Source organism: Cloeon dipterum, chromosome 4 (assembly GCF_949628265.1).
Source record: "Cloeon dipterum chromosome 4, ieCloDipt1.1, whole genome shotgun sequence".
Lineage (NCBI taxonomy): Eukaryota > Metazoa > Arthropoda > Insecta > Ephemeroptera > Baetidae > Cloeon > Cloeon dipterum.
In genome coordinates, this window is record NC_088789.1 from 6547483 (window position 1) to 6575442 (window position 27960).

Here is a 27960-nt window from a genome sequence, read left to right on the forward strand (position 1 = left end):
TTAAATAAGAAGAAAATTTTATTTCGCACATTATTAATAATTTAATTTAACGATCAACACTGACACAAAGCTTTAAACACCGAGGGGAGATACATGTTACGGGACTTTCCATAAATCGTTTGGTGCACTTTCCACTGCACAACATGCAAAGTAAAACGAAAATAACAAAACCCTGGTGTGAGTTTCACTTTTAAATTTTTTATTGCGAGTTGGGGTCATCGATGATAGAACAAAAGTTCGCTTTTCCTACACGAATAGAGCAAAAGATGCGATCTGACAGCTTGGAAAGTATACACACCACTAATTCAGATCACGCGGAAACATTTTTCGTCGTCGATTAACATTTTGCGCTTTGACTATTTCTATGCCTATTAGTCAGACCCATGCCAAAAGTTTTTTCGAGTTTTCCTTTTTAAATTACGTCAGTTACACGATTCAACAAGCACGTGGTCACAACACAGGTAATAAAAACTCTAAATGAATTTGATTCTTATATTTTAATGTACACAATTAAAAACGTCTGACTCTGAGAGAAACACGTTGGTAAAAAATCAATACCTTCGTTTGGGTAGCAAAAAATATTGAGGAATGTAATCAATGACAATTTGGCGTGCACGCGCTGCAAACGTTGCTGGAGAACGGCATTTATATTTATTATTTTTTGATTGTCCATTTCCATCATCAAAAGCATGCATTGTATGTAGTGGGAGGGGCGGGGGTCATCAACAGGTGCCTTTTTACACACGGGAGCCAAAGGGAGGAATGATAAGAGAGGCCTATTAATTATTATATCAAAAAATAAACTCCGCAGTCCGTTTCGGTCGGGATTCGGAACCGATGCCAAAGCAACTGATGCGAGTTGAGTACGCTTTTATGCCGGCTCAGCAACACGTGCTTTAGACCCGATTTTATAGGGATGCTTGAGCAATGTGTCTTTTACTCGACCTGCACTGCAGTGTTGGCGCGCAAATATTCAAAAACTGCCCGTCAAAAATCGAGATGGAAAGCGCGTTTATATATTTGCGTTGCTTCAAAAAGAGAGTGGACTAAATTGAGGTTGTCTCGAACAGCGAAGTTAAAAGCCTCCTAACAGTTCACTTAAATCGGCACTTCCAAGATATAAATATTGTTATAAATTATGGAACAGCTTTGGTGCGATACAAAATTAATCTGAAAATTATATTTAACTTGCAAGTACCGACAAGCTTCGAGTTACCCATTAATATTCTTATTTGAAAAGCAGGCTTCCCGCAAACCACTTTACGGCCGTTTCGCGTACAAATATTAGGCCGCAGTTCAGAAAGGGCGGCAAACCCGAATGCGTAATACAGCATCTATGAGAGTAATTCGTAATTCGTTCAGAAAAGCCCAAAATGGTTCAACGTGGGAAATGTCTAGAAACACGCAAGACTGGGGAAAAACCGCGAACCCTCGGCAAGCACCCTGAATGCACCAACCCGCAGTGCTTCGTACCGAACACCTCAACGGCAACACGCTCAAGCACCCGCGCGTTCGGCGGCGCAACAAAACCCCCTCGTCAGCAGATGCATTTTTATCAATTACGCAACACAGCCCCGCCCTGCGACAGGATTAGGAAATGACGCACGAGTTGCGTTTCTCGCCGCCGGCCTCCCTGATTTTCTCCAGCTTGTCCGCGTCCATCGGTGGCGGCATGACAGTCATCAGCGGCTTGTCCGACTTGTGGTTCGGAGAGGAGCCTGGCGCCGCAGGCAGAGACTGCCGCCGCCGCCGTTGCCGCAGAGCCGGGCTCAGGTTGTACTTCACCTTTGCCTGATTCAGCAGCTCCTGCAAAGCCGCGTTTACGATCAATCATTAACATGTACCTGACTGCTTCTTGCAAAAATATCTGGTCCCGGGAGAGCTAAATGTAAAAATTAAGACTCAATTTTTTTTAATTTTGACTAAATTTTAAAAAAGGGCTATCTTACGAATTGATTTGGTTAAAGGCTATTTAGGGCTCATTTAAAAAAATAAGAGCGATATTTTCAAGATTAGACCCCTTGTGATTTTACCAAATAATATTAAAGGTATTTTTTATTCATCCCTGACTGCTTGGGAAAGACAGTGGACCCACATTTAAAATCTCTCTATGCCCAGCCCCTATGAAACTAAATTTTTGTGACGTGTGCAACAGTCAATGGCAGCAAAGAGATTAAGCTGATTTATTCAACGCCAAGTGGCAACCACCAAACGTCACCACTAAGGCTACGCGAACGATCCTTGCAAAGTTTGTCAGGAAGTGATTGCTAAAAAGTGAAATTGGAAAGAGTTTAACAGGTTGCCACTCACAATCAGACACTTCCTTTTGTTGAGATTTAGAGAACTTTCCAATTGTATTTTTTCCATCACTGGTTTTTTCAGAGGGAGCTGATTTTTATATATTCAGAAGAGAATAATATGAAAATAGCAGAGTGTGAAACAGACCTATCAATTTTATTCTTCGGCCTAGGGAAAACTTCATTTCATTCTTTTATCGTTTCACCTCTTTTGAGATGGGCGACCCCCTGATAGCGGGTCGGATCAGCCCGCAATGGACCCCCAAACAATATGTTACAAACTCTTAAACGATTTTGTTTAAAAAATGGCGCAATTAATTATCTTTATAAAAATATAGTCTAGATTTATCCAGAAAAATGCGAACACATCATTGATCAACTCATTGATCAATGGGCGATCCGGGCTGGAAAATGCCTGTTTCATAAATAGACATGTTTTCACCAGGCACGCTTGTCACGACTATCATTACGTTTACTGTACTAATAAGAAATATCATAGTAAGGCCGGTCTCGATTGTAAATGTTCTGCGATGAATATGTGAATTTCTACCACTTTTTGAATTGTGATAAGATCCCATTTACTCTCATGCGTGCGAGTGTACTGTAATATTTTATTCGTGTCCATGTCTGTTGTACACCATTGGTGTTTCTTTCAATAAATAAATAAATCATTTATCAACTCTCCTCCACCTTTTCAATCCTTTAAAATGCGTGTGACTCACCTGGAAGCACTTGGCTACATTCTTGTTGTCCTTGGCCGATGCCTGCACGTACCCATGCTCCCAATCGAGGGTGACGATCGACTCGACAGTCTCGTGTTCCACCTGGCTCTCCTTGTCCTCGACGAGGTCCAGTTTGTTCCCGATGACGACAATTGGTACCGCCGACACGCCCTTGGTCGAGAGGATGAGGTCGCGCAGCTGACGCACCTCCTCGAACGACTCCTCCGACTCGTCGAGCGCGTAGACGAGAATGAAGGCGTCCGCCGATGATATGGACAGCGCCCGCATTGCCGGGAACTCCTGAGCGCCCGACGTGTCCAGGATGTCCAGCGTGAGGCGGACGCCGGCCACGTCGAACTCGCCGTGGTGCATCTCCTCGACGGTGCGCTTGTAGCGATCGGGGAATGAGCCGTACAGAAATTGTGAGATCAGAGACGTTTTACCTGAAACAATATGCAGCCGCAGCACGGGAGTTTAATTTTTGCCTTAGGAATTTAGTTAAGATCGACTATTTATTATGATCTCTTAAATAAAACTGAGAAGACATCAGTGCATCATGCAATTCCGATTTTAAATTGGCGTTAAAAAAATAATAATTATGGCTTTAAACAAATTTTAAGCCACTTGGCAAAATCAATTGTTGTGGACAAATAAAGCCAATAAGCTGTATAACTTGTAAGCTAATATACTTGTGTTTCCAATCAAGCAAAAAATTTTCATAAAATCCTGCTCTGTTTTGCCAGCGAAGAATTCGGAAAAAATATTTTAAGCGACAAGCTTTGTCTTTTTTACAAAATACGCGTGCAGGATACGCTGTGTACTTTTACTTATTAAATAATTGAGCAATTCTTCCATTTTTTCTATAACTACAGCTGTTTATAGGAATAAAACTGACTTATTTAGTCATCAGAATAACAGGTGCATATTGCAGTGATTTCAGTCTGCTTTATCTTTTCTGCTAGAACCGTTGACTTATCTATATAATTTTTATATTTTATGCTGCATGAATCATTCTGCGTTAGGAATTTTCGATATAGACAGAGATAAACCCAAAAGGACATCATATAAGTATAGATTCCTCTAAATATGAACTGTTCCGTTCCCCGTGTTATCGTCCTAGCCATTAGCGTGTCGTGCAAAATCTGCTCAAGAGACGACCTCTGTGGCCACTTACCGGATTTTGTGGGCCCCATAACGACGATTTTGTGCCTGTGCTTGGTTACTATGTCTTTGGCGGCGGAGCACTCGTCAATGCTGGGGGAGTGGCCGCCCCTGGGGGTGCTGCTGCCGTCGTCACGTCCGAGGAAGGAAGACGGTTGGAGGCTGAAGCGCCGCTTGAATTGCCGGATGCTTCGTGTGCTGCCCGGAGGCGCCATTGTGGGCATTCGGGACGACTGCAATTACATCCGTAAAAACATGCATGAATAAGGATGTCGAATAAAACATTTTTTCATTCACTCTCTGATTGTGGGGGTGTACTGCGCCAATTAAATAAACTGGCGTGAGTGAGCGTGCTAAAACCACTCAGCTTGCCAGAAAACACACTAATATACGTTTAAAAATGTGTTTTCCCGAAATTTTGTGCATTTTTCAGGAATGTTGTCATGTATAAATCATTATTAACCCTACGATATATTTTTACAAGGCTTCAATGTAAATTACATGAAATCAATTTGTGTGTGCCGCTTATTTCACAAAAAATATTACTTTTAAACACTGATTCAGTGTGTCCATTTTGTGCATAACCTATTATGTTTTTTAAATGCAGTATTTCCAGCTGTTATGTTTTTTTGCAAGAGCCAGGTAATTTTCACATTTAAAGTTTGTCAAGAACAGAGGGCGCAGAAACGTGTGTCGCAGTTGGTTTGATTCGATAACCGCAATCGCACCCCCTCTCTGTGGCTGCAACCTGCCTCGTAGCCAGGACAATCATCGTCGTCGCGAAATTTTGCACGGCGGCGGTTTAATCAATATTGGCGCTGGTCGGGCAAAAGCCGCCGAATTCGGGCAAAGGCCTCAAATTCGATTATTGTACCGTCGGCAGCACGCTAAGCGCTTAGTCAAACAGACACCTTAATTTAGGTACGCTTGCCAATTTGTTTGAAGGCTGAACTGGGATAAAGCCACCGCTCGCCAAATATGTGCTCCAGCGCTATTAAAAACCGCGCTGTTAAGTTGCTTTATATATTAACTGCTAGACTCCTGATGCTCACAGAGAGACTGTAAAATCAACAGCAGTATTTTTCTGGTTTGCTTCTCTCAACTGACCTGCTCGCTGAATTTGTATACCATTTTTTTTAAAATTCACGTCGTCATGCGTATTAATCTGTTAAAACTGAAATCAACTATCGCGTTACAGTTGTGCTGCTTTCTTGTAATATTAAATTGCAGATACAAAATATTTATAAGTAAAACAGTTGCAGCAAAAAGGTGTTGCTCTCTGATTTGCAATTCTTAACTCAAAAGCACGCAAAAAAGCCAACCCTTGAGAGCCCCTCTGTGTGCTACTTGGCAAGAAAAGCAACAAATGTGTCCAGAATTTCAAGTGGCTCGTGTACACGTAATTCGTACTTTGTTTGAAGCCGCTTACATCGCTTTCAGAGGGCTTTTAATTAAACGCGTGCACTTTGATCTGCCAGTTTTGCGTACCACGCTCGAAACGCGGCGGCTCCTGCAAACTGGAGCGTATATTCGACCAATTTCGCGAATGACTGATCCACCGCAATAATGCCAAATTAAATTAACCGGCTTAGAGCTGCATTCGCAAATTTAATGCCTCATCAAAAAGCTTATCAAATGAGTATTTTATCGGAACATTTTGTTCCTAATGCCGAATAAGAGGATTTTGCTGCGCAGCCATCAATAATTCACGCGCGCCCGGCGGCACGGAACCGCTTTTGAGTATCTCATCATAATTGCAAAGTCTGCCGCCAGATTTTCGTGCACATGATATTTGTTCAGTGTTTGGAGCAAATATTTGAAGATAGACGCTCCGTTTATTCAGGCTAATTGGCCAAAGAAGGACGTGAGGTTGAGCAGCAACTGCAAGATTGGCGGCGAAAAGTTTCCGTATCCGGCCGTACCTGCACGCTTTCGCTGCCTCAAAAACCGACTTGACGAGCGACAACGAGCAAATAGAAATTCAACTCGCAAGCTACGAAGGCTGCTCCACTTCGCATTTGTAAATTAAAAAAATCGAAGAGCAACACGACGGAGGCTCGAATTTCCAGACCCTATGAGGGTCTGTGCGCATCTGCAAACGCTCGACAGAAGCGACAACTAAATTAGTGTTCCTTCAGAAGAAAGTGCAATTACTCTGCTCGAGATTACGCGAGCGTCTCGATATGGCATTAAGCACAAGATTAATCCGAGGCCAACTTCCCCGAGGAATCGTTTCTGTCAGGTCCGTGTTGGCTTTGCAGCTGGAGTGTTGGCGCCGGGGGCAAGCCGCCTTTCATATTTCATCTTGAGTGGCACGCTGGAGAATCTCCACGAATTTAACTTTCGGTGTGCACGTAATTTCAAAGGACCCAAACACTCACACTACCCAGACGGTGCGTCGCATGTGTCAATTTCTATTTGATTCAATATTCCAACGATGTATTTGTCTTCGCCTTATCCCGGGCTGCGAACAGAGCTAGCTTTATTTCTGATTGCCTGTCATTTCCACGGATAAACAAAGCGGTGGAGCAGGTGCTATTTTCGCACTGCTGCGATGCATGCGTTCACAATTCTCGAGCGTGTGGGAAAGAGTGTAGGAGGAAAATTACTGCCCAACAATCAATGAATTAATTCCTTGATTTCTATATTTGGCCTAATGCCTAATATATAACGTGGGGAGAAGGTTGTGGAAACGATTGAGGAAGGACAAAAATATCGTCAAATTTGATGCACCGGCTGTGGCGAATGTTCCTTTTTTCTCTGCAAGTGAAGGCCTTAGCGGTGGTTTGTTGCGCAACGCGCCGTTTTATCAGCCAGCGGGGGTGACACGGGAAAGATATATACTTGATGGCTCGAAACGCTCCCTGGAGCTCAATCCGTCTGACTATGAATCTCACCAAGAGCAATTTAGTCCGAAGAGAGGGAGCAGATCTATAAAGCTCGCCGAGTTTCCTGTTGCGCCATAAAACGGACAAATAAATTCGCTCTTCTAGGCGAGAGCAAGATGTATTTTGTCCTTTGCCCTTGATAAATAAATAAAAATACGCTGGCGCGAAGCACGTGCTCTCTTTTTTGCTAATTACACCGGCGTCGGCTCGATTAGTGTGAAAGTGGGGTGCTCAGGTGGAACGGTGGCCCGCTATTATTTCGGGAATTTAATTAACTCACCCTCCCACGGCCAATACATGCGTAGAGCCAGCTGCATTAGTTCCTGGCGGTGCCAGCTAAATTTTGATTTAAACGATAATAACGCAGTGTAAAAGGTGCTTTGATAATTCAATTTCTAAATTTGATTAAAAGAGGGTATAAGCCGCTGTCAGCCCCCGGGCTCAAGTTAATAATAACCGCCGTAAAAAGTGCGTTACAAGAGATCGATTCGCTTGGCCTGAAAAACATGTAATTCGCCTTTATTTGGAAAAACTTAGATTTCTACAAGAGTACATTGAGGAATTAAATTTGCTAAATTAATAGCGGTCCCCGCACACATTCGCGTTAACTAAGTTTGTAACCTATATAGATGTCGCTATTATTGTGTGATAAGCTCTTCTCATTTTTACCCTGTGTTATTCTCCTTACTGACCGCTCACCCTCGCACGCATACGGTCATGTCACCTTTCTCTCTCCGGCCGGGAGCATGCTGTCGTGCGCATCGTTGACGCTTATAATAACTTTAATAGACCCGACGCAATTCCGGGGTATGCATTGTAGTACAACTGTGATAATAATTGTTATATCCCCGACTCGCACTTTACTGCGTAAATTAATTATTTATATAGTGACATTCCTTTGTGATTTTATTGTGATTTTTATGTAATCTTTTCAGTCTTAAATCTGGATTAATAATTATTGGATGTTTATTTTCACACTTTGTCATAAATACATTAATGTATTAATACATGTTATGTATTAAATGCTACTATACAAAGGACCTGATGCTATTCCATTTCACTTGGCTCAAATCCTGACCCCAACAAGTTAGTTACTTAAAATACCCATCATATCTTTAAAAGTGATTAAATGTGTATTCAGAGATGTGTTATCAGAAAGTCAAACTACAGACGTCTCCTACTGCACGGTATCCGTTTTCTATTTTAATAACTCATTTTCGAGGTGTCTCCTTTTGCATAAATTTCCAATTTAAAAACCTGCCACTTCCAGGCCATGCAGAAAGAGAAACATAATTGAAAGAATGCGCATTCATAGAGTATAATGGTGCTCTAAACTAATGGCTGCCTGTTGGAATAATTGCCCTGAGAACTTTCAACAACAATTCGGAGCAGCCGACGGCGTACAAAATCGATCTGCCACTGATTCAGTCCAGGGATCACAAGAGCGGTGTTGTCGCCTTTCGCGTCGAATGCGTGCCCTGTAAATTACAAGCGAAGGGTCCTTCTAATCCACACGTGCTCCGAAAACATGATCCGCACTGCTCTGCGAGAGACTGTTACGTAATTTGTTGTTGCAAGCCACGTCACGAAGCACAATAAGCTCATTATCATATTCAAATGTGAACACATCAGAAGCCGCACTGCAATGTAAGCCGGGCGTTACTGTATGCAAATTTTTTATATATATTAGTTGCAAAACCATAAAACGCTATGTTAGCTGTAAATTTACTGACGAAATGATTGTAAAATCTGAGAGCAATTATTATTTAAGGAAATATTGCTCTTTGCAGAGCTCTAAAATGTTTCGGCTGTGGGCTATATGTAATGACAAGAAGCTCAATATTATATCAAATTTGCGGGAAGTCACGCTCCTTCTATTATGCTTGTTTGAGGAAGAGAATGAAAGAAATACAAGCGCACAGATGAAATTTTAGTCGGAGAGCAAAGTGCCTGCAGCTTTTGTGGATGCCAAACAATGGAGTGACATCTGGCATTTCCCTTCTTGGCGTTATTACAAGTGTGCGCGCTTTGTGTGTGACGAACAGCCGCACACACGCGTAAAGCATTGTAAGCCTTAATTTGCAACACACCATGCCGAAATCTGGGCCTGTCTTCACTAATTCAATTGTAACAATCACTTCAGTGTTGACTACCGAGATTCGCACACGCGAAGAGGCTAAGGAGAACAATGCAATCAAAGTCAATCCCAACGTATTAAAGAAGTTTCCCGTTGCAGTTTAATGAAAAGAAGAAAGTATTTTCCAACTCGTCTTGATTGACTTTTCAAACTTGCACATTGCGGATCTAGATCGTTTTAACTTCATCTTAAATTGTTTAAGTTAGTAAAAGCAAAAACCCAGTTATAACTGTTCAATCTGGCCCGGTTTTATTTTAGAAATTTCTTTAGAAATCTTTTTAACTTGACTCTGAAATTCTATTATGAAATAGCGTCTCTTCTTCCTTGTTCGTTGATCAACACCAACAGTCCTTCATAACTTTAAAATAGAATTTGCAGCAGCCAAGAGTGCTCGTGCATACTTGTGGTATGTCAGGAAAGAGTTTGGCAAACTTTTAATTAGCAGCGCTTAAGAACCAATAGTGGCAATCTGGCATTCTCCTGCACGAACTTTCGTCAAGTATCAATTTTGAATCGACCATAGCAGCTAAAGGAAATTCGGTCCATTATGCAGCAGCCTGAAATATTCGTCTAGAAGGATTGGGAAAATGCCCGGCTGACTTTGCTCTCAGAACCGGAACTATGACTATCGGTAAAACAAAGAACGGACTGGATTGAAACGCGCCTTTGACAGGCGGCGATATTGCTTTTTGTCTCAGAGCCGATATTTTTGTAGAGGACCGCGGCGGCCCCCAACGCATTTTCTTGAAAGCCTGTTCAGCCGGTTGCCTACCATCGCGTCGCTGCAGGCGCTGACGGATTCGCACTCCGGCGCGTGAGCGAGAGAGCAGTGCATGCAAAGAGGCAGGAAAAATCGGAGCTGCCGCGCTAAAAATAGGCGCCGACACGCTCGTTTCCTCCTCATTTCTTTGTTGTGGCGCTCTTTTGTGGCACAAACAGCTGCGTGTGCCGATCGGGTATCGATTGCTGGCTCCAGGTGTCGACGTGATTTCGGGCTCAATTAAACCAGTCCTTTGTGATCGCTGGGCTTTGTTTTACAACCGGAATAAACAGGGAATTTAGTCTGCGTCAGTGCTTAGTGGGTAATTTGGTTATTACTTATGCCATGCTACTTTCCTCACGCTTAAAATCAATTTATACCGGGATAAGCAATAGAAAATGATTTTTGTTGTCGCTGCTTGATTGTTTGAAAGGTTGGACTCTAAAGAGCTCAATTATCAAATGAGATGCCAGGAGCAATGTGATGCCGCGACGGTAACGCGTTAGCGCAAAAGTTAAATCGTGCTCGATTGACAAACACCAACTAATCACATTTTTGTCGCGATCACAAATCTGCTCACAAGCAACTTTAAAGTAAAGCTAAACAGAAAGTTTGTGAGAAATCCTTTATACTTTTATTTGAAAACTTCAGCAGTCATATTCACGAGGCAAATTTTATGTACAACATTTCAGTAATTGATGAAAATTTGATGATTTAAATATAGATTATCAAGCTTTCTGACAATGACGACCCAGTGGTCAAGATGAATAAAGATAGCTATTTACAGCAAGAAGAATTCAGATTCTCTATAACATTAGCTTTCTAAATTCATAATTTTGCTTCCGAAAAATATAAAATTTTAAACATCCTACCTTTTAAAATCTAATTCTTTTCTGCGACGCCACTAGCGACGAGGAGGAGTGACGCCACGTATATACGTCAGTATAGTCGGTTCCAGAGATCTCTTGTGACTGGAGAGAACCCTTCATTTAAGATCCTAATAAAATTACCTTAATTAACGTTCTCAGAGATCTACAAGAGCGACATTGCGTTTCAAGGGATGACAGGAAAAAGAGTGTGACGGTGTGACCGAGGCGTGCGCGGATGCAGTTGCCGTGAGATATAAAGTGTGTAATCTCAGCGGACGAGGCCGAGCGAAACGACGGCGTTTCAGTGATTAAAAAGTTAATCCCTTCAAGCCGCCACCGCTGCCGTTTTTAATATTTTTTCCACTCCACTCACTTAATTGCGTTACGCGAGTACCGGTTGCCTGTGCTGCAAATTAGTGTGATACAACATTAACTTGCGTGTCTCTCTGGCAAACACCGCACTGATTCCGCGGAGCGCACGCATCGATCGACTGCTCTGCTTATTTGATTAGGCCGCGCTTATTAAATCCCATCGCAGCGCGAAAAAGCGTGCTTGCCCTACTCGTCGGTCGCGCAGAGCTCGGCTTCCGCCCCCGCGCCGCCCGCTGCTGCACGCGTAATTTATATTAAAAAAGAGAGCCCAAATCGCCAGCGGAGCTTCTCTCCCTCTCACTCACTCGCTCATTCGCTCGTTCAGTGCGCACAAAGGATTTAATTCAATAAAAGTTTGCAGTCCATTGGGCCGCACTTGATGACGACGAGCAGGCCAAATGCTAATGGCTCCCGCCGCACACACAGACTCGGGCGGGCGCGAAATAGGTGTCGTTTAATGCAAAAGATTTCGCCGAGAGGAGGAAAGAGACCCGTTCGTTATGCTAAATTTCAGCTCGCAAAGGACGGAACACAGAAAAGCTCTCCGAAATTGTAACTATGCCTTGGGCTGTTTTTAGTGGGATTTTACTTTGCTCAATTCCAGAAAGAAATGGGTTATAGTGTGGATCTTGGAAAAATGTTACAGCCACGAACAATAAATTTTAATAATGTAAGGGTGCTGCAATCTATTTTGGGCTCGGCAGCATCATGTACATCAATACAATTTCATAAACACTCAACAAAATATTCTCAAGATAATTTATAATAATAGTAAAACATAAAATCGGTACATATGTATATATTTTTTTTCTATTACTGATAATCAATATAGCTTAATTTGTAATCTAATAGAGAATTACGAGTCAAATTAATACAAAATAATTCACAACCATTTAGCATTAATATCTGTTAAAATAAAATGCTTACCCCGTTATTGCGGGCTTGAATAATTGTCTCATCTTCTGGATAAATTCGCTTTGTTAGCGATAAGACTGGTCTCTTACCACCCTCCTTGTTAGTTTTTTTATCAGTGGAGGTGCAGCTTTGTCAATATATGCCCTCTAACAATATTCTTGTCAAGCAGAAGCTGTTCCGCCCTCAAGTGGCGGCAACCACTACACGATTGTTAGAAAGAATTCATTCGGCCAGCTGCAAATTGCTCAAATATCGCATTCGGCTTATAAACCCTTTGAAAAATACTGCATTCGGGTCACTGCATGCGGTCCTATGATCAAACTGACTTTTGTTTGAATTTAACTTTAAGACGAGGAAAACCGAAGAGCTTGAAGCTTGAATAAACGATAAATAATTGTACCTCTGTGTAAATCAGTCCCTCCCATCGCACAATGCTAATCAAACATCAGAGGAAAGGATAAATTTACAGTTTTCGGAGGCATTGTGACAATCAAATGCTCGCGTCAGTTTATTTCACCCGCTGACGCAAATCTGCTGATGGTTTAACACATTTTGATCGCGGCGAGCTTAGTTTTGTAGCATTTTCAAGTGTCACTCAAGCCCAGTTTTGCCCAGTGCACAACAGCAGAGTTTTTTCCCCTAAAATTAACACCACCCACGCCAATATTGAAAAAGGCCTTCGATTTATTCTTGGATTGTAAGAGATGCAATAAAAATGACATTCATTTCAAGGATATCATTTCCTCTCAACTTTTACTCATGTTGTGAAAGTGATTACGAGTACTGAACTCTTATTTTTTACTTCTTACTTGTCTCTTTTGCACATATCATTTTTCAGGGACAAAAAATAGAAAAAATAGGTGCAATTTTCCACCACTCCCGCATTTTATGAATCTCATTGTGACCTTTTCCGTTTCTAGCCATACCAAAAGCCCTCTGAACTTTGAATATTCGTTTCGATCGGGTACCTCCCAATTAGAGTAAAAACTGCTCCAGATGTCCTAGGAGGTGTTGCAGACTTTCAAAATCTTGCGTTTTCTCTGTAAATTGGCACTCGCCTCGGAGCGAGTGGCGGGCAAGAGTGAGTAATAACAAGTAGTGAAGGGAGGAAGCCCTTGAAAATGGCCGAATGCAGAGAGTGACAGATACCGCGGGGACACGCAAATATTAAGCCCAGCGCAGCGGCCGGCCAGGCCCTCTCGGTACTTAAGCACCGGCCGCTCTCCCGATCACTTCCAGGAAGGGCAGACAAGAAAAGAAGGGATTGCGTTGGCGCCGTCCAATCGATACTTTGTTGACGGGGCGGAAATAATATTCGGAAGGATGCAGTCGAGGCAAAAGTTTCTGAAAGGCTATTCTACTTCTCGCACATGATATTACGTGCTCGGGAACAAGTTTGGTCGAGGGTCTGAAGGGAAGCCTACTTTGCCCGAGTTTCGCACCAGCCTCGTTAATAAATGATCGTGTTTCGGTTGAATCTGGTTAGCAAGCTCATGACCTGGAAGTAGTTTAATCAGAGCTTAGCTGTCCTTAGATCAAATGCTTTCTTCAATTTGGAGTTATCTCTTATTCTATTTCAACACAGTTTCATTGCTTTGAGTTGAAAATTTGTAAGTTAATCCATGTATTGCAGATAGGTTTTTGATAAAAAAAATATCTTAAGCTGGGGAGGAAGGTTTGATAGGAAGTTAGATTATAATTTTGTTTTTAACGATCATTTCTAATCACACAGACATTCTGATTGAATCCTACTGTTTGATAATCCAAAGAAAACTTGCAAACCAGATTTCATGCTCGTTGCTGAAAGCCATAAACTCTTTCTCTCTACTCTTTACAACTTTACGGATTTTCATCTACAAGGATGCAGTGCGTTTTCTCTAGAAAAACAACCTTGAGCAGAAATGTCTTCATGGAAATATGAGTATTTGATTTCATTAATAGGTGTTTGAAGAAGTTTAGTTTCACTTGTTGAGCACAGAGAAAAATGATACAACAGCGAAAATTATTTATCTCCGTGGTGAATGCAAAAATGAAGGTAAAGAGAGAGTCACAGAGTTATTCCGATTGTTTGAACTGTTACTGTTCGTTTAACTGACGGAGCCGTGAAAGGAGAAACCTGCAATCAGTGTTACATTTCGTATTCTGGTCTCTACTACCCTTAAAATGCACACGCTGCAGTGATGCAAATAATGCGTTTGTCATGCAGATCGTAAAAAGCGCCGTTTCGCTCGAAGGCCAGCGTTCATAGCGGAAAATCCGCTTGCAACAAGGTTTCATTCTTATTCAGCAAAAAACTTTCATTATCATGCATGAGCCATCAAACTGTTTTGTGCTGCTGCTGCTGCTTTACGGCCAGGGTACGCGGTGCTGAGATAAAAGCGAGAGGATCCATCCATAAATGAGGGAGTGTTTGCACATGTGCAACAGAATTTTTATTAGATTCTAAGGCAGGCTTCGCTGCTCGGCATAAATTTGCCCGGTCGTGCTGCGCGCAGGCAGACGGAAAAACAAGCAGGCCTGCATGCAAATGCACGCGCGCAGGGGACGAATCCATCCACCCGCTCGCTACCTGTTGCTTGACGCTAAAAATAGCCGCCCGTCCGCCCGCCCGCACCCGCGCATTAAACCAACACACAATGCATGCCTGCGGGACGAGGGGCAAATCGCGAATCACGTTTTGCTTTTGCGGATTTCAGCACGCGCAGCCTTTGTCTCAGGTCTCAGGGGACGAGCAGAGCGCTGCAAGAAATAATGCGAATTTCTGATTGAAGCCTTGATGAATCGGCTGCGGGGACTTTTGTTGCTTGTTTTTTTCTCTCTCCCATTCATCAGCACGCACGGCATTGATTGCTGCCGCGCTGCTATTGTTCTCACCGCTTCTGGGAGTAATATGTTCGCTCGCAATTGGAAGCGGATGGGAAATAATAATTTAAGAACTTCCCGAGCTGCAACAGTTGTTTGGACTTGTTGGTGAACAAATCCAGACAAGCAATTGTCCCTCAATTAGTTTTTCCTCGTCTTCAAATTTGAGTTGGCTTCCCTCCTTGGCGAGCGTGCGATTGTGTTTGCAGACTGTTTGTTTGAACACGCACTCAGCTTGGTCGCGCACTCACTCAGTCGTCGCCAGAGCAAACAAATAAATGTCCGCCTTGCGGTCGGGCAATCAACCCCCACCCCCACGTGTGCGGCCTGCCAAATAATAATTTGATTAGCCTCCTGCCTTGCGTCGCCAGCTGAGCCTACTGCTCTGCCGCTGCAATCAGTCCGACGTCGCCTTTGCCATTTCAACAGATCCATCCCAGCTCGCTCACCCCGTGTGGTTCATTCGGAAAATCATTGAATGCCAGCAGGGAAGCAGGAAAATCAGTCTCATTTGTCCTGTGTGACCTTCAACATTGTCAAACTCGAAACTTGGCATTTCAAACCATCCAACTCGGTTACAAACATTTTCATTTTGATTTCACAGCCTAATTTTCAGTAGCAATAACACCAAAAACACGGTGTGAAATTTAATAACTAGTATTGTTTCTCGCAAAACTGTTTATAAAACACTATGGACGCATTTAGAGGCGGAGTGAGCATCAATGTTAATTGAATTACACATATTTACTTAAATAAAGACTTATTTTGTGTTATGTAACTGATATATTTAACAAAAAGAAGTAAATATAGCCTTACAATAACGGTTAATTTTAGCTTTGCCACTCCAGCCGGCAAATTTTGGGTCACGTGGGCAGCCGCCAGCCGTCGCCAGCCACGTCAGCCGCCGGTAAAATAGGATCAAAAATTAAAAAGTGCAGGAGAAAAAAATATCTTACGGCCCTTCGGACCGTTAAGCATGATCAAACTTCACGTTTCACGTTTAAAATATTGTCAGCCGCGCCAGCCGCCGGTGAAAATGGCCAGGCGCCGGTGAGCAATAAATTCGGCTAAGCCACTCCCGCCAGCAGCCGCATTAAATTTCGCGGCTGAGACCTCTATTCAAGGATAACTTGCCATGGCTAACCACTCCATTAGCACATGAAATATTTGTGCTTCAGACAGACGGCAGCGAGTTCTAGCGGGTTAAAGTGGATAAGAACAGAAAATTTTTGAAAAATAATTTTTACCTTTATCTTCAATAAAAAATGCTCTGAAATATGGGAAAGAGCTCAAATATACCCAGATTACCGTCTGAGAAAATCGGATTCAAATTTTGCATGCTAATCAAGCAGCGAGCATTGTCTCCTTATCGTGATTTATTTCGCTAAGAGGATTATTTTGCCCATTATTCGCACATCATTGGATAGATTGCGACAAGAAAAATCGAAATCAAAAGCCCAAGACCCATTAACAAATCGCTAAATTTTGCGAGAAATATAGCAAAATCTGGAATTTATCTGTTATGCAGTCCTTTGTATTAATTTATTTATTGTTCAGATTAACTATATAATTGTAGCCAATAACGATCGAAATTAATTTCAATTGTTGCCCTGTATAACACTCCACTTTAATTCAGTGAGAACCCGTGATATGTATTTTTTGTCAATCATTTACATCAAAAATTACTTCAATTTTGAATAGCATCATTTGTTTAATTTTACCAAGGCGCAGGCAGGCCTCTACTAACAAAGTCATGAATTAAGGAAAAATACTAAAAATGCAAGGCTTCCCGGATAAATTAGGCCTGCCGCAAATGCGCAGTAGTGTTCAAAGGCATGCATGGTACAGCAGTTACTTTTCTGCGAGATAAGGCGAGATAAAGGGGTGTCCATATGGTGACGCGTATGGCTTTGCAATGCAAATAGTGTGATGTATTGCTAAATAATCTGCGCATCGGCTCAATGAAGAGCTGCTCGAGTGGCTCTGCTGATTGCGCTGACAGCCAGGCTCGCTTTTTCATTGCTGTTTATTTAATGACAAAACAGCGACAGCATGCGTAGATGCGGATGCTTTTCAGCTCGTTCGTTCGCAACACATCAGCCAATAAAATTAAACGAAATTGCTAGCGCAGTAGGAATCAAACGATTTTACGGCTCTCTGTTCGCAATCGGGCCAAAAACAGTATAATACGCTATAAAAGAGAGCAGGTCGCTGCCACCGCCGCCGCCGCCGCAGCTTTAGGCAATCCTTATGGCAATCAAAAGATCGCGATACGAACACAGAAGAGAGAGTGGGTGAGAGTCAAAGAAGCAGAGATAGAGAGAGACGGAGAGAGAGCCAATTTTCCCATGCGCATGATGTCATTATCATTGCTCTGCGAATCCGAATTTCGATCTAAAGCGCGTGTTTACTCCTCTCGCATGGGTCGTGAACTTTGTGCGTTTGACATTTCGTCTCGATAACAATTAATTGTGCTGTGAGAGGCTCGAAATAAGAAAATAATAGGACCGCGGAGGAGGTGAAAAAGCGACAAAGGTGAATTTCGAAACACATAATCACAGCGCGTGATGGGAAAAGTTTAGGGCGTCGCCAACCTGCCCAACGAGACTTTATCCTCTGTGTGTGTGTGTGTGTGTGTGTGTGTGTGCGCGCACAGGTAACAAAGTAAAAATGGAGCGACGTTTGAGGGTGCACGTGCTCTTATTACTCGTTGAAAAGGTTTCGCATGCAAACACAAAAGCTCCAACAAAAGAAAATCTCGGCGCTTTTCATTTGCTTGTATTCTCAGCGAGAGAGAGAGAGAGAGAGAGAGAGAGAGAGAGAGAGAGAGAGAGAGAGAGAGAGAATTGTGCATTTCAAAGGCGGTCGCTATGAATTTCCATCCGCGGCAAATTAAGAGCGCGTATTTAAGGACACTCGGCGTTCTGCGCCGACGAAGAAAAGTTTTTTTTCATCAGATTCTCAAAGAAGGCTGCACTATAATGAAAATACTTTCCTGCGCTTTTATTTCGAGAGCCTTTCGTTCCTGTGTATTAACCAAAGCAGAGAGCTTGTCATCATTAGCATTTAATCACAAGCAAGCTTAACATTCATGATATAAATCACAACTTTCTGATGTTAATGAATCATGGAAACTAATGCATCCTGAAATTTTAAGACAAAGAAAAAATACACACAGGTTTAATCTTTCGAATGTTTCGAATTTAAGAAAAACTTAATTACTCTTTTCTGTGTGGAAAAATAATTATTTCTAACAGTGAGGAAAAATTTAATAACATGTTATCGTACTGTACAGACGCTGTTTCAGCCACAGTTAATTTTAATTTTCTGCAAAACGCAATAATTTAATATTTTCCATCTCCAAATATTCCTTTAAACAATGGCTATTAACTGAAATCGTTTTTGATTGCAGCAACTAGCTCAATCTGACTACTGTTAAATTAGTATTCCTTACAAAATGCTGTGTGGCTATGCTAATATTTATCTCGAGTTTTTGAAGTTGATGCAGGCAAATAAAATTCATGATATCAGAAATGTCAAAGTTCACCCGAGGTGTGTGTTTTGGGGGAGGTCAAATTAGCTTTTAATATAGTGAGGTCGATGTGTGTGCGGCAAGCGCATTGGATTTCATCGAAATATTTTCGTAGAGTGACATTCTGTTCGAATACCTTCTCGATGGGGAGAGCATTCCGGTTTTTTAACATTATCGACGTTCTGAAACTCTCTGGTACACACAAGCTTTTCCTGATTTGCCTGATTGGTTTTGAATTGCCGCAGCCCCACGTGACCAATCCATATTTTAAGTGCCAAGAAAAATAAAAAGATAAAGAAATTATTCTAGAGGGTTTCTGCATCCGGCAGGTGACTGTTTTCCTGCTATTTTTACATCTCTCATAGCCAATTGCTGTTTGTCAAGAACATTTTTTTTAAAATTATTTTCGCATTTGCCGGAGGGGAGGTTTTTTCCGCATTTAAACTTTTGCATTGAGCAGTTTTTTTTCTTAAAGTGAATGAATGTCCACGCTGAAAGACATAATAAGCGCAAAATGGCCGTGAGTCCGTTCGTCTGTCTGCGAAAAGAAACACCGAGTTTTTTGGCCGCACACAATGCTGCGCACGCTATCGATCTGCGCCTCCTCTTGTTATCAAAAGCAACAGCGTGTCCATCCGCCACAGCCGCCGCCACCCGGATTCAAATAATGAGTATTCACGCTGACGTTTGCCCTCGTCAGCAAAATGGGCCGTAATAAAGCAATTATCACGTTTTGTCGCCCACTTGTTTGCTCACTCAGTCCAGCCAAGCCACGACACTCGGCCAGAAAGTGAGCGTGCGTGCTTTGATGGTAGCAGCATCCCCTGCCGATCATTATGCGCCACGGGATTTAATAAGGGAATTAAGAGGAATGCTTTCACGCAGAAGTCACATTCTGCGGGAAAGTAGGTCGGGGTAATAAATAAAAAAACTCCCATCTTTTTGCGTGTATATACGTTTATCGGTTTCTCATTTAAACCACGACTTTAGCAATAAGTTAATTTAGCTAATAAAATTAAGCAAGGTTAATGGCATGATCATGATCACGACCAAGGGCAACATATCTTTTTTTGAATGACATCTTAATTCCATTAAAATTGTTACATTCTGCTCCGGGTAAGCAAATTGAAATATGCATGGTTATTTAATCCGGCAAATTTATACATTAAACTGCATTTCTGTTTTAATCACAACAAAAATATCTTGATCAGTCAAGGTTTTGGGGTCTGAATCTATCAGCGTGAGAAAAATATGGCACACCTCTAGAGTAGGCTGCTTTTATTTTGATTGATTTACCCAAATTTCTTGTTCCTCAATTTTTTTTTAATAAATTGATTACATAACATTGCAGTTTTTCATGATTAGGGCAGTAGTTAAGGCCAAAACCTGGTAGAGATGAATATACTTAATGGTTTGTTAGCCGACGTTCAAATTTTGCTCAAATTCATTAAATTGAAACATTTGTTCAACCCATTCAATAGTCCAGTGAAAATTTGCAAAGTTTGCTCTGCATCAGCGGCACACAAACTTTCCCGACGCGGCAAACTTCTATTCTTTATTTTTCGCACCCGTTGGCATTTATCACGATCACAGCGGACGGGAAGCACGTTTTGCGAGCGGTGCATTTTAACGCGCGTATACGTTTTTCATCCCTTTTTGGTGCACACGTCTACTTTAAGGGATGCTTCCCCCAACGGATGGAGGGCGACGGGGTGTCGACTGACAAGCGCTGAAAGAACGCTTGCCTGCCGCGACTGAAAAATGAGTCAATGGGGCCTCGAACGGTGTAAACAACGCACCGTGTCGTTCCTTTCGCTTCCTTGAGAGCCCCGCACACCAAAATGATCCGTGCAACGAGTTAAAGTGGCACACGCACACACACACACACTGCCTCCAAAATTGGTCCAATCGCGTTTGTCCCAGCTGCCAGAGTTAAGAACGGCTTCATGAAAGAAATGGGAGAAACCCTCCCATTCTTTTCCATTTTTGTTTACTTTCATCGATTCTCTTGCATAACAGATTGAATATTTTCATATTTAATTTTAGGAATGCCACTCTTTTATTTCTGAACAAGTGCGCCAATATGGTACCTAATTTTGCAATTGAAATAATTTTATTTATAATTTGGCTAACAATTGAATCATTCTGGTGCGTTTACTTAAACGTTCTTTCGGTACGCTATATAATTGCTTTCTGAGTGTTTTTGTTCTATCTGAAAATAACAAATATTCGAGAGGAATGTCTCCAGCGTCCCCAGCTGCTGCGCAACAAAAATAGCTTGCAGCCGCCAAAAGAAGTCGCCACGCGGGCACGACGCTACTCAATTTCGTCAATAAAATTCCGAAAATAAGTTTTTGTGTCTGTTCTGATAATATCAAAATTGCACGACTCGGCTGCTGCGTGCTTTTTTGATCGCAAAAAAGCTAATGTATCTTCGTTCAGCGGAACATGGCCGCCGTACGGAGCAAAGTGCCGGAAGCATAGCGAAATATCTTTTGGGGAATTTTTTTACTGCGCCGAAGAAAATCTGCAGCACCTTGGTGCTAATCTAGCGAGAACTCTCTACTCCGCCCGACATGATGAAAAATGCAGAAAGCACAAAAAGAGAAGAAAATTAGCTCTTTTTTCAGCGCAGCATCAGGGTGTGTCGGCCCGCAGCACTTTTCCTACGCGTTCTTTTTAATTCTCGCTCCACCTGCGCTGGAAATTACAGCTCGGCCGATTCCATCGCAATTTTACCATCTCCAAACCGCTTAGTAGTCATGCCACGTGATTCTTACTGGAAATGAATTCCATAGCGTGGAGGTAAACTTAATTTCAAGCCCACAAGGATTACTTTTTCCATGATTGTGGACTCTCAGATTATTATATTCAGTCAGCTTCTCATTTGCATTTAAAAACTTGTCACCAATATCTCAAAAGTAAATTTCATGAAAAATTCGAATTTCCATTTCATAACTAGTCGTGTCTTGACACTTAACAAAATACAGTCGTGTATTATCACACACAGTATTTAGTTTAATAAAATTAATAATAAATTATCAGATTGCTTTTCCTATTTTGTTCTGTACGCGGCGTTCAAAGATGTAAACCCTCTCCTTTTAATTGCTTCATTAGACCATTATGTTGCAGTGATAAATTATCTAACTAGCAATTTTTTACAATAAAAAGTACGATAAGTCAGTTTTGAATTATTTGTGACATGTGCTATTCATACAAATAATAATTCAAATTTTTAAATATTAACTTGCAGGAAGAGGACTTTTTAAATAAATCCAATGCTACTGTAGCGGTACAACAACGCGGTCCTGCTTTTTGTTGGAAGCCAACAATTGTCGGCGGTTTGAATTATTGTTATTTTGCATTATTGTTTAACAGCAGAAAGATGATTTTAAAATAAGAATTCAGTTTTCGTCCGTCAGCCACACGGTGCTGACGTGATTCGTTTAATTGTGTAGAACCCGATTCAAAGGGGTGAGTCCAACCGTCAGTTAGCAAAAGAATTTATCACTTATTATTGTAAACCATTTCAGTTCTTGTACTTGATTTAAGTATCCGATCGGATTTCCAACTGTAACCAATCCACCAACAAATTCTTCATCTGAATTCATCGGTCTTCATCATTTCAACCCTCTTCATATCCCCCAAACTACGTATAAGATGATGCCGCAATGTAGTTTCGGTTTGTTTAAATTGTGGCGGTCCCCGCCACTTACTGGTAACTGTGTGATAAGCGCGATACCTGCACTGACCCTTCCACCTCGCAGGACGACGGTCATGTCAAACGCTCACTCCAAAGATAGGAAATTCCGTGCGAAGAAATAGCATTTGAAATTTGAAGCAGCAACAAAATAATTGTAACAGACCCTGATTCGGGGTAAGCCATGGTGATAAATTATTAATGATTTAATGTGCAACATTTGCAATTGTGATTTATTTGTATTCTAATTTCATTCTAACACGTACCTAAGACGATAGTTAAAAGACGATGTTATAGTCAAAAATATGTTTTTTTTCATTTTGGGCTCCTCGACACCCACAAAATTCAAATTTTACCGGCAAGGATAGTTATGGAATATAAGCCTTGGCCAGTTGCATGATTTTTAAGATGTTAAAAAATGTCGGGATCTCCAAATCGTTATTTAAAAAATCACTTTCAATTTTTAGCCACGAACATCCAGAAAGAAAATTTTCCGCATTATATTACGCACCAGGGTAGCAGACACACAAGGAAATAAATTAGGCCACTCGGGGGAGGCATTCTTCTGGTGGCACCCTCCGGGATTTGGCAATGCCTGAGCCTGAGAGCCGCGCTGTTCGGTTCGCCCGGCTGCCTAATGTGCGCCTCCATTCCATTAAGCAGGCCGTGTTCGCACAGCTGCTTTTATTCATTTCCCAGCAGCAGTAGCAGCGCGAAAACACGGCCGCGCGTGATTTGCAGCCTTGTTGCTGCCGTCTGAATCGACAGGCGCGATTATATTGGCATGAAATAGAAAAAAGGAGGAGCAGGAATCGACGACCCCCTCGTGTTTGTGTGTGCGCGCCGAGGACTGATAAAGAGCTGCTGGAATTGCCAATGCGTGCTGAGCGAGCGTTGGCCGCGACAATGCACTCTTTTTATTTTTATATTGCCGCGCTGCGATAAAAGCGAAGCCTTGACACGGGTACTCGAGGTAAAATTAAATGGCTGAGTTAATTGGCAAAAATGCAAATATAAAGAAAGAGGGACATTCGTAGTGAATTTATTGCGTGCGGCTTTTCATTATTGAATATAAAAATAAACCGTCCCATCTATTTTATAATGCTCGTTTCAAAGTTAGTTGTATATTTCTTGTTATTAATTAATTTCTTATAATACACAAATCATCCAAGGAAAGTGCAGCATGGTGAAAAGTTGAAGAATTTAAGCCTTTAAAGAGAAGTTTGAAGATGATATATATTTTATAACAAATTCGATTTTTTATTAATAAAAGTTAAGAAGTATGAGTCATGCATGCTCTTGAAATATCAACGACATTAAATATTTTGTCATAATGAATGGATCATTATTAGCAGTCAGAATCAGTCAGACTTGCAAGTTTTTAAATATATTTTATAATTCCTTCAATGGGGTTGCAAAAAGCTCCTTATTTGTTGTTGATTTTTTATGTTTTCGAAATATTAATTGCAATTAAGTTCATGTGAAACAGATTTAATTAATTATTCTCGTTCAATAGAGAGTAAATTAACATCGCAAAAAATTTGGGTGGTTGAAATACATACAAAGTTGTTAGACTCTTTAAAAATTTGTTTGGCGGATCGCAATAATATTCTTCGCACTTATCAAAATTGTCCTTGGCATTATGTAAATAAACGCACGATAAGCCGAGGCTGGCGGTGGCCCCTACGCATGAAATCAGGTGCACGTCTAATTGTCCTACTAACCCTGAAAATTCGCCAGCATGAAAGCACGGTGGCATCGCGCGAGAAGAGAAAAAAGCGGGCATAAAAGCGGCCAAAGAAGAGATGGCTGCTAAAACAAAATTGCAAATTCAGCAGTGCGATCCGGTTTCAAAGTAAGTCTCGGGCTGATGCTTTTGAAGGTGGCTCGATTTTGCATTGCAAATGCCGGCAGTGGCGCCCGAGCGGCAGCCGACATTAAAGGGTTAAAAGGCGCACGCGAGTCACTCAATCGCCTTATACCTGCAGCCGAGGTTAATCCCGCTGGAGCTGAGCAACTACTCTACTCTATACTTGTTGTAATTCAAGCATTCGAAACTCGAGATCCACAGACCATGCTATGCGAAATGAGAAATTCTGAACGATGCGCAATACATGCAATTTACCTTGCAAAGTTTCCAGCAGAGTTCGCTTTGAATAATTTAACTAATTTATACAACATAAATCTCGGTGTATTCAACAAACTGTGAAAGGAATTAGCGTTTAATTCACTCTACAAATCGGCCATTACAAATAAAAATATATACAAAAAATATTCTAGTTTTTCTCAATGCGTGCGCATAAAGCATAAAATTATTCTAAAAGTCCCATAGCTTTTAATGTGATAACGGCACTACAAAGCATATTATGAGAATTATGTAAAAATTGCAAGCTTTCTCACATTATTGTGTTATCAAATTTAATGTAAATTAAAAAATAAATTCCAAACGTAGAGTTCTAGCGCTTTCGGCTCTGCGGCCAAGCTCGTTCAGCCATGAGCACCAACCTATAACTACATTTCATACTCACTGGGTTTTTAATAATTTTGATCTAATCAATCAATAATTATCTAAAAAAAAATCGGAAAAAAATTAAAAAGAGACTAATTTTTTGGTCGTTGAAAGCATAAAATACCTTTTAAGACAGAGAAAGAAATGCACACAGGTGTAATCTTTATATTTAAGAAAAACTTAATATGGAAAATTAATTCTGGACGGTTAGCTAACAGTGAGAATTCTGTAAGGAAAAATGAAACAATTACGTTCTCAGCTGTTTCGACCCAGCACCCCTATCAGCAGGACCTTACTACCTCCAAAAACACAAAATACGGTTAAAAACAGTTAAGCGAACTATTGAAAAATTTAATTTGTTAAACAATAAAATACCTCAACGAGTTGGGAGTCGCAATGGCGCCGACTCGCCACTTGCCGGTTTTCGCACCTTTCCAGCAGCTTTAGGGACAAATGGCTGGCATTTCAATAAAAGATCTCGGTGTGAGAAGGCGAAAAGATGTCCACATTGGGCCCAAGCTCCTCTGCGGCCACACGGGTCTCATGTTATCCGCTCAGCGGTATATTGTGACCCGGTGAACTCACAGACGGCGGGATGTGCTGAGCAAAGGGTTAAAAAGAGAGAAAGAAAATGAATTTCACCTCAGCTTTTTGAAAATAAACGAGCAAACAAACAAATCGTATTCACACAAAATTTTGTGTTGCGTGCGTTGAGCAAAGCAGTAAATCCTCATTTTAGAATTAAAAGCGTTTCGATATAATCTTAAGCGTAGGGATGCGATTATTTTTCGCAGATCAGCATAACAATATCTGAACTGAGGAGTGTAGGCACGTGTGCAAGAAGCGGGCAACTCAATTTTTGCGAGGAGATGGCTTTTGTTGACGTGGCGTGCAAGTTGTTTAAAGTGCCGCGAAAGAGAAAGCACGAGTGACGGTGAAGAGAAGGCGGAATGTGTTTTGCGCTCAAATCTTTCCAGCCAGTTTTTGTATTATTCAAATGCAAGCAGACAGCGTAAACTCTGTTGTGCCCATGCCAAAAAAGGGAATAGAGAGAGAGAGAGAGAGAGAGAGAGAGAGTGTAAAGAAAAACGCAGCAGGCACCGGCAATTTCCGAGAGCGTCTCTTTGGGAAAGTAAGCGAGAGCAAGTGATAGAAGGAATTTATTTCTCATTTCCCACTTGCGGCTATGCAAACAACCCTGCAGGCCTGAGCAAACGATTCCCTGAATTTTTCATTTATTCCAAACAGGGCCTCAAAGAGAGCTTCATGCACGACAAGGGAAAAACCCGCAAGAAGAAATGTATATATTTTGAATCTGTTCCGTTCATTTCTAATTTATTCCCACAAAAACGTGTAAATTACGTTTTCCAGAAGGGGAAATAATTAACTTTTCAGAAGAGCTCCGCAGTATTATTTCCCCCTTTCCGAGCGATTCTTGTCATTTATTTAAAAAAGGGCTAGATAAAAAAAACATTGACCTTTTTCTTTGCTCGCGCAAGAATTCGGGGCGGCGGCAGCGACGGTGGCGCTTCGTGCACTATCACTCGTCAATCGGCACTCTTCACTCAGCCTTCTTCCTTTTAATTAGCAGTCGCATTGGTTGAACATCAAAAGCCGCTGATGCAATATGGAGCGGCGAGAAATTTGCAACCTGCTCCGTCAAACGGAAAATGTCAAAGTTCGAGCAAAGTTTTAAACGCCCTTGTGTATTCTTCTGCTCCGGGTGTGAGATTGGCTTTTAGATGGGATTTGCTAAAGTGCTGGTAAGCATTTCGATCGCTCGATAAGCTGATGGCAACTTACACTCGCACTTTTGCATTCAACAAATTCTCACTCTTCGCAGTCTGAAAGAAACCTCTGCTCTGCTTTTCAACGAATTGCTTGCCTTCAGAATAATTCGAAACTTTAAAGGGCGCATGACTTCTCGACTAAATTTTATTCGATTTTAATTCTGATTTGATTTTTTAATTTAAAATTCCTAGGTTTCAAAACTCCAAAGCTTAATGCTTGATCCATCTAGATTGCAAATTTCTTCTTGAAATTAATTTCCCGTTTTTTAAGGGCTCCAAAAGATATCACTCTGTCAGTGGTGCTAAAAATAAATTTAAATGAAAATCATTTTCAAGTCCTAGTGCGTCTCATTTCAGGATGTTTTACGCATTCGTATTAAAATTTGTAGCACAAAAGTGTCTTTGAATTTCAGGAAACTCTGTCATTCGTCTCATTCAATGGAGTCTTTCCTCTGATTTTGGCACTCGTTTGATTTCCCGAGGGCAAACACGACAGCTCTCCTGCCTTTGTCCTGCGCCCCCACGCGTGAAACAGGAGCAGGGCTGCATTCGTCTTATCACGCAACACGCGTCTTGACAAAGCAACCTGCTGTCAACGACCAAAATAAACTTTGTTTGCAGAACAATTTTAACAACGAATATGGATGTGCTCACACTTCAAATGGCTTTTATATAATTTGCTCTCTAGTTTTAGTAATTATTCAACTGTTTCTTCCCCGTTTTAATTACTGTTGGCCCGGCACGTATGCGAGGTTTTTTACATGATCAAGAGAAAAGTCACTTTTTTGTTACAGCTATAGCAGATAGAGTTGGCAAGGAGAGTTTTAAAAAAAAAACAGCAATCGTAAATTTTACTCAAGAGAAACGTCAGGCAATTTTCTTTCCTTAATATTTTTTTCTCCCATTTCTCACACGTCTTTCAGACAACCAGTTGTGAAAAGCATGAGCGATCTGTTTCCCGGAAAATCACACAAATCTGAGCGGACGCTGTCAGTTGGCATGATTGATTGCAGCGAGGCCAAAATCGGAGCTAACATATTATTTCTTCTTTGAAAATGTTCCAAACCATTAATTTCAATCGGGAATTAACTTTTGAAATTCGTTAAATCTATTTTCTCTATCCTCAATTTTTTCCCAACGATTTTCAAGAAAATATCATTTTTGATTCGCCGTGAACGATGGGGAACAAATTGGAAATCAGGCTTCGAGGTGGTTGGATGAACTCACCGTTCTGCTGGAGTCGGCGAGGCCACACTGGTGCCCTTGCTCGCAGGGCCCGTCGACCGCAAGTGAGTGAGGCAGGCGGGCGAGCACCAAGCAGCCCAGGGGCCCCGGCAGCTCCCTTCCCCACCTCCGGCCCGCGCGCCTCCCCTCCTGCCTTGCCTCCGTCCCGTCCTGTCGCACAGCACACGCACCACACACACCGGTCTTTGCAGCGGGCAACAG

At 41.6% G+C, this 27960-nt stretch overlaps 1 protein-coding gene across 1 annotated transcript; it reads right to left on the reverse strand.

The window, feature by feature from the left end:
- On the reverse strand, positions 1 to 27876 carry LOC135943338 (ras-related protein Rap-2b). Its single transcript, XM_065489816.1, has 4 exons — positions 27742 to 27876; positions 4194 to 4413; positions 3020 to 3462; positions 1 to 1806 (listed from the first exon to the last, which is right to left on the reverse strand). Exons 2-4 carry the CDS (start codon positions 4402 to 4404, stop codon positions 1591 to 1593), a joined length of 870 nt encoding a protein of 289 aa, XP_065345888.1. The 5' UTR covers positions 4405 to 4413; positions 27742 to 27876; the 3' UTR covers positions 1 to 1590.
- Positions 27877 to 27960: the final 84 nt, after the last annotated feature.

Coding starts and splice junctions, on each gene's coding strand:
- LOC135943338 (XM_065489816.1), bottom strand. CDS start 4,404: ATGCCCACAATGGCGCCTCCGGGCAGCACACGAAGCATCCGGCAATTC. Junction 3,463..4,193: donor TATGGGGCCCACAAAATCCG/GTAAGTGGCCAC, acceptor ATATTGTTTCAG/GTAAAACGTCTCTGATCTCA. Junction 1,807..3,019: donor ATGTAGCCAAGTGCTTCCAG/GTGAGTCACACG, acceptor GCGGCTTTGCAG/GAGCTGCTGAATCAGGCAAA.